At 38.4% G+C, this 14,259-nt stretch overlaps 1 protein-coding gene across 2 annotated transcripts; it reads right to left on the bottom strand.

The window, feature by feature from the left end:
* Positions 1-1,080: 1,080 nt before the first annotated feature.
* LOC102792627 (monocarboxylate transporter 12-B-like) lies at positions 1,081-12,670 on the bottom strand. Of its 2 annotated transcripts, XM_087850070.1 has the most exons (10): positions 12,586-12,670; positions 11,131-11,206; positions 10,774-11,007; positions 8,428-8,531; positions 7,720-7,863; positions 5,236-5,331; positions 4,856-5,012; positions 3,767-4,486; positions 3,413-3,672; positions 1,081-3,054 (listed from the first exon to the last, which is right to left on the bottom strand). In XM_087850070.1, exons 3-10 carry the CDS (start codon positions 10,920-10,922, stop codon positions 2,867-2,869), a joined length of 1,818 nt encoding a protein of 605 aa, XP_087706196.1. In that variant the 5' UTR covers positions 10,923-11,007; positions 11,131-11,206; positions 12,586-12,670; the 3' UTR covers positions 1,081-2,866. The 2 variants fall into 2 exon arrangements, with proteins under 2 accessions (XP_087706196.1, XP_087706197.1); XM_087850071.1 differs by lacking the exon at positions 7,720-7,863.
* Positions 12,671-14,259: the final 1,589 nt, after the last annotated feature.

Genomic DNA, 14,259 nt, shown 5'->3' with positions numbered 1-14,259 from the left:
TAATTGATTGATAAACTGATGTTTTCCTTTGATCTAAAAGTATAGTTGTGTAGTATTTTGTCGTAAAAATGCTTAATTTATTGTCATTTCTGTGTGACGACTTGGTTCTGGCTTAACAAACACAAAAATGACAAAGAATAACTGAAGATATTAGGGTGCTGATCATTTTTTAAAAAGCTAGACACATGCATTTACTGTGTGATAGGTAAACACACACAGACAGACACACAAACGTCACTGTTCAGAATACAGAAAAGAAAAAAGAAAAAAATACCCAGCAGACACACACACACGCACACGCACACAAATGGTGGTTTCAGCAGCGGAACAATGCAGGGCTCCCCGTGTGGGGGCGGATACACCCAGAACGGGATGTTCTCTTTAGTGAACATCCCCCACCCCACACCACCCCTACCAACAAACACACACACACCTGAATGCACAGGCACCAACTCACACGATGCACATTTCTAAATCCATAGATAACACACCACAAATCATAAACAAAGTCAGTGTATGTCCAGCGTTCAGATGATTCACAAAAGCCCTAACTGGACATTTTGCTTTCACACAGAATTATTTATTACACATAAAGGTCCAAATTTAAACCTGTTTAAATTGTCACCATTTTTACAGTTTGTACTAACATTAAATTTGACTTCCACTTTTGTAAAGATGTCTATTCTATATTCTTTATTTTTCCAATAAAGGGATCAAACAATGCACATTCAGCACAAATACGGTCCTAGTTTAGATTCATTCTAAAACAGCATAGACTTCATAATTGTTGGTGACAAGGGAATTTCGGTTGTAAACTTTCATTTATTTTGCTTTGTTTTGGTTTCCTCAAGCTGAATTTACGCTTCCCCACATCAATAACCAGTCTCTGCAAGAACATCTGTTTTGAATGAACTTTTTGAAATGCATTAAATGATTTAGCGACAGAGGGTGAACAGTGCACACATGGGCCTACTGCCCCCTGGTGGCTAAAAACAACCCCGTTAACCTTGATGTAATTTTCCAAGAAAAGTTTGGATGCTGCGTAAATTGCAAATAGAAACAGAATGCAGTGAACCCGTTTTTTTATTCACAACAGAACATTTCAAATTTTTTTACATATAAATATGATGCATCATTTAAAAAAAAAAAAAGTTAATTTTGATGGCAGCAATGAGTAAGTTGAGACTGGGCTGTGCTTACCACTGTGTAGCTTCCCCTCATGTTTTAACATTAATCGAAAAATGTCTGTGAATTGAGCTGTTGCTCGACTTCTAGGAGAGCAGTGTTGTCACCCCAACCGTCGCAGCAGACAGCCGCCCCTCCCTGAGCCTGGTTCTGCCAGAGGTTCCTTCCTGTTAAAAGCGAGTTTTTCGTTCCCACTGTCGCCAAAGTGCTTGCTCATAGGGGATCATATGATTGATGCATTTTTCTCTGAATGTAGTATTCTAAGGTATTTCCCTTACAATATAAAGCGCCTTGGTGACTGTTGTTGTGATTTGATGCTGTATAAATCTTATAAGTATAAGTCTTTTTCATTTCTTTATGCTCCAAATCTTTTTAGTCAGTAAAAGGGCTGAATTGAAGTAGGGAAATTCAGCACCCTGACTTTTCTACTGAGAAGCTATGCTGTTCTAATAACTGCAGTGACTGCATAACTGAGTATGCAGTTTAACATTGTCTTGCTGAAATATGCAGAAAATACTGCCTAAAAATGAGGTGAAATAACAGCACCTGCATTTCCCTGAAAAAAAAAAACAACATCTGGATAGGACAATATGCTCTAAAATCTGCACATACCTTTCAAGCTTGATGGTGCCTTTCTATATTGCAAATGGCCAATATAGACACTGGACTGGTTTTTGAATTGAGTGCTGGCAGCTAGCCGGATGTTCCCAGTCTTCTTCTGTTCAGAGGATGCAGCATTCATGGTTTCCAAAAAAACATACATTTCAAATTTTGATGAATCTGACCACAGAACAGGCTTCCCTTTGCTTAAGTGAATTTTAAATGAGTTTTGACCCAGAGATGACAACAGTTTTTCTGGACTCCGCTTTTCATGAAATTTAACCTGCATTTGTGGATGCCAAAGTGAACTGTGCTCACAGACAATGATTTCTGCAAGTTTTCCTGACCCCATGTAGTGATTTCTATGCCAGAATCATGCAGTGCTGTCTCAGAGCCTAAAGATAACAGACATCCAATACTGGTTTGTGGCCTTGTGCTTTGAGCACAGACATTTTTGCAGATTCTCAGAACGAAAAGATATGACATCAAGTATTTAAAGTCTTCACAATTTTTTTGTCTTCAAATTGAATATATGGAGCTATTTTTCATGAAACAGTAAAATGTGTCACTTTAAACATTTGATATGTTTTCTATTGTGAATGAAATGTGGGTTGCAAATCAATGCAATCCTGTTTTATTCACATTTTTAACAGCGTGCCAACATTTTTTGGAGGTGAAGTTGTAGAATCACAAAAAAAACAACAACACTTAGGATTAGCTTACATTTTCACATTCAGCGGGTCTTCAATATAAAAACTGAAATAAAGAGACATGAGGAACTTTCATTTTTAAATTATGTTGGAAGACACTTCTCAAGTATCATCTTTTAAAAAACAAAATTACTTCAGACAATTAGTAGACTATACTGTTAATGACTATAGAAAATATTTATCCAGTCATAAAAAAAAAACCAAACAAAACAGGTAAATGTCACTGTGAAATAACTAAAATTCTATGTTTTTTCCTTCCTGGCCGCTTCTTGATCTTTAGCCCAGTCACACATCATTATTATCTTAGTACACCCACAGACCAGCAGCAACATCATCTGTGCAGACAGTGAATAAGAATCAAGGTTGACATGTCATAGGATGCTCTGCAGAGCTGCAGCGGCCGTGTGACTGGGGTTTAAATGTGCAGCTGAGTTCAACTTGGACCTCTGGCAGTGTCTGACTAACATGGCAGCTGCTAGGACTGCAGAGCTGAAGATAAAGGAAGCCCCACTGAGGAAGAAAGTTGCTGCATAGTTTCCCGTCCGATCAACTAACCAACCTGGAGAAATAGGAAAGAAAAAAGATAAACATATATTTTTTTAAATCCATATTTTAAAGTAGGACTTATTTTCCTCCAAAATGGCATTGTTTTACAGACTTTATGCTCAAACTTCTGCACAGTTATTTCTGAAAATATGGGTGTAAAAGCATGTAGAATGAAAATTAGGTGGTGCCTTGTGCCTTATGAAACAGAAACAAGTGGAGAGCTGCTCGTTCTTTGCAAACAGCAGATTCTAGAAGGCAAAAAAGACCTAAAAAGGTTGGTATAGAGGCTAGAACATGCATGGGGGAATAAATAGGATGAACAAACAAAGTTTGACTCTTAACTCTGCTGTAGTATATTCATGAATCCTTACCTCCAATGGGAGGGCTGAGCAGGTAGGGGATGGCATGAAGGAAGTAAACCACACCCAAAGCTGAGGTGAGATAGGTGGAGCCCACAGTGTCAGAAGTCACCACTGGTATTAGTGCTACATATGCACCATCAAAGTACCCATAGAGTATGGAAAAAGGCACGAGAAGGGAGAAGGAGCTAAGGAAAGGCATGAACATACAGCAGAGGCCTTCCATGGCCACCGCCACCGTGTAGCTCAGCATGCGAAACCTCCTAACACACCTAGAACGAAGGAAATCCATCACCACTGAACTTTGAATTAAATGCAACAAACGAATTTTTAACTAACAAAAATAAACTCCAGGTTAATACTTACCCCCTATCTGTGATCCATCCAAATGTGATATTGCCAACAATTCCACAGACTCCAAATACAGACATGAGTAAAGCAGCATGCTGAGGCTGCACCCCCAAACTGAGGGCATAAGGAACCAGGTAAACTATTGGAGGGCTGCAACCATACGCCATAAACAGGAATGAAATGGACAAAATCAGGAAGCTGGGTATCAAAAGGAAGCCAAACTCCTCCCTGGACTCGAAACAAAAGCACTGACCTCTGGATGAAGGGTTTACTAAAGGATTATTGTCACTTTGTCTGGCTTCATTAAATTTTGAGTCTTCTATCTTTCCATCCATGTCTTCCAAGTTTTTGCTCAAGCTAATGCTTTCCACCAATTTCAAGTCCTCAGTCATGTTGGGTAGCTTAAGATCTGAGAATTCAATGTTGCCTAGCATTGTGTCTGTTAGTGAGTTGCTAAATAAAAAGCATTTCCCTATCTTCAGATCTATTAACTTCCGATCAGATGGCTCCAGGGTTGGAAGAAATGCTATGTTACCTAGTTTGCCCTTTTCAAGCCCAAAGTTTTTCAATGTTCCGTTCGGTATGAGGAGCCCCTGAGGACCCTTTAAGTTCTTTACATCCAGCTGCTTGTGGTCCACTTGGATACAATCAGCAGATATTTGTTCAGGGACTTTAAAATCCAGCACTGTCTTCATGCAGTTTTTCCCAAATTTTGTCAGCTTGCTCTCCCATGTCCTTCAGATGGCATGAGAAAGATAAGAAAATAATTAGATTTCAATTTTTTAAGGATTAGGTGATCTTTTAAATCTGTGGCAAGATGGATCAGGGTTTTTTCCCTAGTGTATCCTGTAGGTAGTTAATTGAATTGGGATATTTGGAATTTGGGGGTAAACAACTGTGGCTCTTTGAGCAGTTTTTGCAGATTGCTACACTGCTATACTAAGTCATGCTAGGAGCTGCCATTTGGGTAACATTTACCAGAAGAACATTTCATTGTAATGAGATGAATAATGTTATCCATTTTACCTGTCAGTAGTTTTACTTTTAGAACAACATATTTCTTTCATATCCAAGTAAAATACACCAAAATACCCAAGAACTTACCTTTGACTTCCTCTTGGTTCCAGCGGCCTCATCAGGGCACCACAGACACACAAGTTGGACACAAATGCTCCAAGAATGAGCAGCGCTCCTCTCCAGGAATAATACTCTATAAGGAGCTGAACTGCAGGAGCCAGGAGGAAGGTCCCAATGCCACTGCCTAAAGATGAGGTAACATTGGATTTGATGGAATGAAATAAAACACGAAAAGAGTGAAGGGGGAATATGGGATGAGGAACTTAAAAGCAGACTGAAAAAAGCACAGAGGAACACAGTAAATACATACAGGTGGAAACGGTGAAAGGAAGAATGAACAGGTGAGGGAGAAAAATAAAGTATCAGTGAAAAGAAAGAAAAATTAAGATAAGTAAAGATGTCACTACCAGACAGAGCGATGCCATAGGCCAGAGCTTTCCTCTCATTGAAGTACTTCCCAACCATCGCTATGGCTGGTGTGTAGCTGAGAGCAAAGCCAAGACCTGCAGAGAATGAATAAAGGGTTTTTGTAGTTTGGGAGACCTGCCATATGTTGCCATATCTCCTCAGAAGCTCTCATATGTGCCATTCTACAATCTGCTATTTACTTAGCAAATATTTTCCCCAAAGCAACTTGGTGTAACAATATTTAAACTCCACAGTAAGATCATCATTAACGTTCACGGCTCATATCATTATATTTTCCCCTATAAAAATGCTTCTGTTTTTTTCTCCTTTTTAACAAGTGAAAAAAACTGTTTCCCTTTCCCTTCAAGTGGTCACAATATAGGTCGAGGCTCCCTGAGGTTCTATCGGTGGTATCTTTCTGTTAAATGGTTTAACCCACAAACCCTTTGAAGGGCATCTGTAGTAAAAATGTGCCAAATCAAACATGTGTAGCTACCTGCTGTAGCGACCAGTCAAAAGTAGTTTGTGTCTTTGTAAATAGATGTTTGTACAGTACTGTGTCAAAGTCTTAAGCCACACATCAAATGTACAGACATGTGTGGAAATGCAGTATATAAGTAGCAGAATATGTACAACACATTCTGAACTCTCTTAGGCAAGCTTTCTTGTCATTTCTTTAAGTAATCTTCAAGAATAGTTCTCCAGGCTTCTTGAAGGACTTTTGAAGTTCTTCTTTGGCCAACTTTTGTTTCATTCACTATAGGGCTGCCACAAACGATTATTTTGATAGTCGACTAGTCACCGATTATTTTTGCCATTAGTCGACTAATCAGATCATGCAATCCATTGGACGTAAAACGTACAGCTTATTGCACCAGCATGCATCTGCTCTTATATAACTATCATTAGCTTACAGCTTTAAGTGTTTAAGGTATGTGCTAACTAAAAATAAAAACAAGATGATAGTTTATTAAATTTTAATGAAATTTGCAGATTGTTTTGGTGAAGTTTAATAAACTCCTTGCTATTGTAACGATGTAAAAGAATGAATATGGTTTTATTGTTGTTAAATTCTTGTTAAACTTGGGATCTCAACCATGGGTTTATTTTGAAACCTTTATTTTGAAAATCCGCAGCGGAAGTCTGCTACTGGTAAACGGGTTTTCCCTAAGCTTATCCGTTAGTAGCAATGAACCTTTTGCTGTGTTTGGGTGGAATCCTGTTGCTGGAAACCCATGGTTATTCATGTCCCATGTTACTGCAGAAACCCACAAAAGGGGAATAAACCACGCCTGAGCTCTACCCATCTCAAGTCCAGAGAGTTTTACTCATACAGCACCGGACATAGAGACTGAGGGGGGTTACACTATCTAAAATATAACGGGACACCGGAGTATATTCTCGAGCATCTCACATTTCTGATGATCAGTTGTCTGCTTGACGTTTATGCTGTGTAAAAACTATAACTTTAATCTCAGCCAAACCGATTTACTCAGGAACAAATAAAATACAAAAAAAAAGCCAAACAATAACATTTTTAAGTTATCTAAGTGACTTATATATGTTTAACCTGAGTAGCGAAAGACAGCGGTGGGTTTGAAAATGATTTGCGGGGAGTCCGGTGCTCTCACGGGCTCTAGTGAGCCTTGCCCCCGGCTAGCTATCGAGCTAGTGGTAACAGACGTCTCCGAAAACGTCGGAGCGCTTTTGAAAATATGTGGTGTCTTGATAAACTGAGCAGATATTTGAGGTTTACACAGTTACATTCTCGTCTGAAAATATGTTAAACGTTTATTTTGTGACATGGAAAGAATAATAAGAGTAATAAACTAACTAGCTGCTGCCATTGTTGGAAACTGAGCTGGGCTGCGCTATGAATTCTGGGACAGAGCTACTTCTTCTTCGGGGTTTAACGGCAGCTGGCATCCTTGTACATGCAGTGCTGCCATCTTCTGTTTCAGTCCGTTATTACACTCTTAAATCCTACTACTTATTCCTGCATCTTTTGTGAGCTTCAAACGACGCGTCGACTATTAAATCAGTCGTCGACGATTTTAATAGCCAACGTAATCGTGACTAGTCGACTAATCGTGGCAGCCCTAATTCACTATAAAGATGATCCCACAATGCTTCAATAATGTTGAGGTTTGGGCTCTGTCCATGACTTATGTTACACTGCGTGTTTTTCTATCCAGGTATGCTTTTAATGCATTGGCAGTGTGGGTGGCATCATTGTCCCTCCATGACAATCAGAAGCCTTCCAGATGATTTTGACAAGATCTCCAACAACCAAGCTGGTTCCCTGTTGACGCATGTCTGTTACCATTTAATCTTCTGTGCTTACACTTAAGATCATGCTGTGTATGTTAGATATGTGTGTACAGGATCGTGTGCACATGGAGGATTGCTGCAGTCCTCCATGTGGCTGTTATCTGTTATCTGCAGTACACAACAGATAACAGCCGTGTATCATGAACATGTACCTGTGAGGACACCCAGAGACATATAAAGATACTCCAGGCTGTTAGCAAAGGAGCTGATAATCAGACCAGCAGATGACAGCATGCCTCCGAGAATCACTGTAGCTCTGCAGGACAGACGGTTCCCAAGAAAACTGCCCAGAGGAGCTGCAGAGACAGTTTCAGTAGATTTGTTTTATTCATAAGATTTTTTTTCAATTAATGCCTCATTTTCAAAAGAAAAGCAAGTTTGTGTAGACGCCTGTTAATTGTAACAGGATTTGTTTCTTCCCCTTCTGGCCAAACTATACCCTCCTAACTTGTGTATGGTTTGATAAGAATATAAAAATTAAAAAAAGGCCTGTATTTGTATAGCGCTTTTCTAGTCCCTAAGGACCCCAAAGCACTTTACACAACCAGTCATCCACCCATTCACACACACATTCACACACTGGTGATGGCAAGCTACATTGTAGCCACAGCCACCCCGGGGCGCACTGACAGAGGCGAGGCTGCCGGACACTGGCGCCACCGGGCCCTCTGACCACCACCAGTAGACAACGGGTGAAGTGTCTTGCCCAAGGACACAACGACCGAGACTGTCCAAGCTGGGGCTCGAATCGGCAACCTTCCGATTACAAGGCGAACTCCCAACTCTTGAGCCACGATCGCCCAATATACACTGTTAGCCTTTGAAGTGCTTTTGATAACTGGTGCAAATGATCATCTTACCACAAAGCATAGTGGTGGAGTCTATCAGGCTGTGGATCCAGGCAGTGTTGGAGTAATCCTTCCCAAAGTGCATTTGAAACTCAACAAAGAACATGGAGACACATCTGCATACAGAGAGATTGTTCGTGACATGAATAAGGAAGGGTGAAATAAAGCAATAAACTGATGATAATAGGATTAGTAGCTTTCCTCAATAACAACTTCAAAGAGGTTTATTACATTCAGTAAGTCAATAAGAAAAGAGAAAGTCTTCATATCGAAGAACAGATAAAACATAATTAGTCTGTCAATTGGGCTAACACCGTATCTTCAGGTCAGTATATGATGGGGTCTTACATCCACTATCTATATCATGTATATATTAACTTTTGGGTGATGATTTGGGCCAAATGCAATATTAATTAGACTATTTAATACTTGCCAAATCCTAGTCTGTCAGACTTGGCAACAAAGTATAATGTTTATCAGTTTATGACAGGCATTTATATCAAACAAAGATTATATTATCTATTGAGTTATCAAACAGGGCTCTGCACTCCATGACCTGTATTTTTATTTATTAATTTTTTTTATTAACCTTTATTTAACCAGGAAAATCCCATTGAGATTAAAAACTTCTTTTTCAAGGGAGACCTGGCCAAGATAGGCAGCAGCAGGTGTCTCACAGTTACAGAAATTACTCAAACACAGGCAGCAACAACACACATGCAACAATAAGTGAAAGAATACAAATATAATAAAATTCAATAAAATTCAAATAAAAATAAATAAATAAATAAAAAAAATCAGTTAAAATGACAATAAATCTAATTGAAACAGTTGCATGTTATGGACTTGGCCTCAAGGATTCATAGTTTAGATTTAAAAGCACTTAATGAAATAAATTCAGTCATTTTCCATTCCTTCTGCAGTTTGTTCCAAGCCGAGGGTGCTAAATGGACAAAAGCTCTTTTACCAAGTTCAGTTCGGGCAAATGGAACAGAAAGCAACAAGTAACCATGCGGACGAAGAGAATACCAACCAGCATGTTTCAAGCAGGGAACATAGATAAGAAGGCAGCAACCTAAGTATCGCCTAAGTATTTTATTCACCCTTGCTTTCTGTTACTTAACACCAGGCAGCACTTCTAGTTCTTGAAGCCTCAGACAAGAACAGTGCTGTAAATCACTCACCGCCTTGATAAAATTCACATTAGAACAGAATTCGATGTATTATTATTTTCATCATTACACACTTTTTCATTTCTTGTACTTTGTTTGCCAGTACTACAAAAGCTTTAGCAATGTTAGCTTTTATTTCAGGCAGAGAAACAAACTAGAGGATGAATGGCTTTCTTTGTTCTTCAATTTTACAAGCTACAAATTTGATACCTTTAATGATTAACAATCTAAGACGTTTTCTCTAACATCCTGTTAGGTGTTAAAAAACAAAACAAAAAAACATATTTTTTCCCCCCAGGAAAATCTACGGTTTCAAAATCAAATATATACTATAGGGGTGACCTCACAGGGTTGAAAGATTATATTATCTATTGAGATATATGGCAAGAGACATTATGTCCTGCGTGAGCTGGGGTGGTTGGGAAATACTGAGTATTATAAAGAGCATGGAAAAACACAACACTTCACCAAACTTCTTCCTCCCAGCACATGCTGTAAACTATCCAGGTCACTTTTTTTTTTTTTTAAATTACACATTTCACCCAGTTTGTTCAGTTTCTATAGTGTAAATCTAGAGATAACCTTCAATTAAAGCCAAACACCAGATTGTGGCAGACCTGTGGAAGTAATGTACAGTGACGTAAATGTGGAAACATTTCTGCAGGATTTCAAAGTCTTAGTGGAAAAAAAAAATGGCTGCTGAGATGCTTAAAACTTGGAAGTGAGTCAGAATGGATTATTGCCAAGTAATAACTTTGAGGTGTTAATAATCAAATCTAAGACCATAAAGTCTTGCTAAGTACAGCTACATGTCAAAACTGCATATTGCATAGTAATAATCCTACATCTGCTACAAAAGGCTAAGCTGGAGCTTTGTACACCTGGAGGTGAAGTCATGTTGAGTAGTTTGTGGAGAATAAAAATTTAAGTACACCAACGAGTGGAAATAATTTGCTGTTGGCCTGGTGCTCTTAAATTAATAACAGATCAAATCATACAGTGAAATACTAAATGGAAGCTGTATCACAAGCATATAAAGAGTGTGCCCAGTAGTGACAATGGGAAAAACCACAGCAAAATCTATGGATATGGATATGGATTTTGTAGTTTTTAAGCATAATTAGCTTCAAAGTGAGGACTGGTACCTGGTAGTAGCCTTAAACCAAGACAGATACACACTCCTCACCTGGTTACTGCTCGGGTGCAGATGGTAGCGAGAAAACAACCAGCGACAATCATCCAACCCCAGCCTCCTTCAGGCTCGGTCCGGACTCCAGATGCACCTTTGCCTCCTTCAAGTGTCTCCTGCTTGGTAACTGCCATCCCTCCAGCCATTTACAGAACCAGCTGATGTCAGCAAACCTGTCTGTTACATGTCTCTTAAATCACCCTCGTTTGTCGGTGTGCCTTCTGCCACCTCCTGAGAAATTATAGAAATTACATTATCAATAAGTATAACATTAAACCTAATTTCTTATGTATTTGTTATTGTTATGTCACATAAATACACAGTATAAAACTTTTTTATTACACATTCACATACCAGTGCATCTACACAAATCCCTGGGAGGGTTGTGTCAGGAAGGATGGCTGCAGCGTAAGTCTGTGCCAACCCCTTCCTAATATGGGAGCAGTCAAAAGAAGCAATTACTGAACATTTTAATAACAAAAAACAAAGAAAGATGACGTAGTCTTTTTGGACACCACAATGGCCTTAAGAGTTTAGAGTCAGTTGTTTTAGTTACTGACTTCACAGATTTCATGGTTGAAAAGTAGGTCAAGAAACTCAAACAAAGTACATTTATTGGAAACACTGACCATGCAAATGCCACAAACGGTGCATATGTAGTTCACTTAGATCCTTTAAGTTAAAACTTTTGTATATTTTTAGTATGGGACTGTCATTTCTACCGGAAGTAATTTATATGTGTTGTTATGGCTCTGTTGTAGGCAGGTAGAAAGATACCAGTATGATATTTATGTATTTAAATATTGCATGAAAGCAAGGGATGGGGTCGAAGTGGGTTGCAAAACAGCTTGCAGCAGTGCAGGAGATATGGGCAGGTTCAAACAGCTTAAATAGTGAACCCTATATATGATTAGTCAACTCGATTCACAGGCGAGAATCAGCTGAGAACATTAGGCAGTCTTTAACCTGCCAGCTCCTGAGTACAAAGTCTCTGCGATGTCAGATTGTGTTGATATGCAAAATGTGTATGTTTCCATTTCTTAAGCTCCAGGTTTCACATTAGCTAAATTTGTTTTTACAAATCAGCTCCTGGGTCTTAGCTTTATGTGTGGTGACAAATACGACAGAATAGCCAATAGAACAGCAAACCTTCAAAATTAAACACCAGAAAAAAAAATACAGACAATTAAAACCTTAACAAAAGACTAAAATGTAAAGTATTGCACTTGGCCTATCTGTGCTTTTGCAACTCCACTCATGTGTTTGTCCAAAGGTTTGTGTGCAGCTTCTTTTGTTAGGTCATATGTTGCTCAAAATGTTATCTTGACAAAATAACAGGTTAGTCTGCATGCCTGTGCTACCAGCAAACTTATGAAACACAGAAATTCCACCCTGCAGTAAAATGCAAACCTTTTGACTCTGAAACACTAAAAAGTTTACATTAAGTCATCGAAGACTGTAATTTGTTGTAAAATATGGCCACAGAACATTTGATTTCGCTTTATATTCATTTGAAAACAAAAAGGGAAAAGTATCCATAAGAAATGTAAATTAGTACAATTCATGTATTATGACTGTCATCTAAATGCATGCTTTGTTTTTTCAGGTAAATGCATTTTTTCTGCTGTTTTTCGCAGCAGCCTTTTGCAGTACAAGTCAATACAGAGTAAACATCAACACAGAGCCTATGTGGGTTAGAGGGTCAAGGAATGGAACTGGAAAGAAAAACGAGCTGGAACAGAAACAGCAGAGCAGCACTGAACAAGACTAAAACACAAAAACAAGTGAGAAGTACGGGTGTTTGCTTACAGCCTCCAGATAATCTCCGCTCCCCTCCGTCACCGCTACATGACTCAAGTGTTCATCAGTAACGCAGAGAACTTCCATTGATAAGAAGTGGAAGCTAATTGGCTGATCCTTTGACGCATCAGCACGCTGCAGTGGAGCTACGCTTCCGCCATTGGAGGACTGAAGATGAGTTTTTTTAGACTTACACAAAACGCTATGCACGCAATAATAGTGATAACAGTAAAAATGATATTGTTTTTTCAGGTACACGAAACCAGCAGATTCCCAAGCATTTGTTGTGTGTATTTAGTTATGAGTACTTACAACGACCCTAAACGTTTTTTAATGTCACAACAACACGTAAATGAGTCTTTTTCTCGCTACCCAACTCTGCTCAGATCTGTGTTTTGTATATGCAAAGTCAACTCTTTTAACATGGCCGAAAGGCGTTTCTTCCACCGACTTTTTACTTGTAAAATGTGTATTTATTGGCACGTAAATTACAATTGTTTGCCGATAGTGGTCGGCAAACAATTGTAATAATATCTGCCAGCTAATATACCGCTGGGTTTTTATAATAATGAAAAAAATATATATATATTTTATTTATTTTATTTTCACTTTTTTGTAGTGCCATATTTAAAAATGTTCAAAATTTGTTTTTTCAAATCTGTCTTGCAATTTCCTTTAAAATGTTTTCTCCCAGAGGTGGATTGTTTTGCCAATTTTCGCCCTGACTTACCAATGAATGCCTGCCTAAATATTTTAGTGGAGATACACTGGACGCCCACTTTAATATTCAGTCCCAGTGCATACAGATCTGTATCTATTTATATATGTTTTATGTTCAGAAATATGTTCAGAAATTTATGTTCAGAAACTCCTTAACCTGTATGAATCTGCAGCACCCCCTCTGGCAAAGTGCAGTATTTTTGAGATTTTATTCTAAAGAAGCTCAGCATCTCATTTTATGTATTTACTTGTTATTTTTCAGAATATAAAAGAAAGTGGTAATTGTTCACCCTGCTACCAGAAAAGTGCAACCATCAGATCATAATATCCATAATACTTTTACTGTGTCATCCAGTCAGCTTGAAAAAAAAATTAGTTTTTTTTAATAAAAAAATAACAAATAAATAAATAGTTACGGACTCTAATTGTAGCTTTCACATTTAAACTAGCTATAGTTTATTAGCGTTTTTTTCTAACTACTTCATGCTTTTCATCTTTATTCTGTATAGATTGCAGAGTACCTTTCATTCGAGGTCAATAAAGAAATATCCAGAAAAAATTTCATCCAGTTTTAGTTTTATTTCTCTTTAGAAAAAAAAAATCTCTTCACTTCAGTACATACACATTGCACAAGGCAGGGAGCCATTTTTTTAAACTGACTTTTTTTAAAAACCATTTTCCCCCCAAATCAGAGTTAAAAGCAGCAGCAGAACTGACGCTGACAACCAGCACTGGGATTCCCAAAACTTCCCAAATGCAGGCGAGCCAAGGTGAACAACCAGCACTGAAATCCAGCAGACAGAAAACAGGCAACCCCCCCACTGAGGCCACCAAAGAGCATCCAAACAAGCTTTGATTCAACAACTACATCTTTCATCACCATCTAATGTTAAGTTGAACTTAGATTAAGAAATAACCTTGGTAACGAAGTAAAATGGATTTGAATTCAATGGGGAAATGTAT

The sequence above is a fragment of the Neolamprologus brichardi genome, chromosome 13 (assembly GCF_056152115.1).
Source record: "Neolamprologus brichardi isolate AB-2024 chromosome 13, ASM5615211v1, whole genome shotgun sequence".
Taxonomy (NCBI): domain Eukaryota; kingdom Metazoa; phylum Chordata; class Actinopteri; order Cichliformes; family Cichlidae; genus Neolamprologus; species Neolamprologus brichardi.
This window is presented reverse-complemented; position numbering and strand designations above follow the sequence as displayed.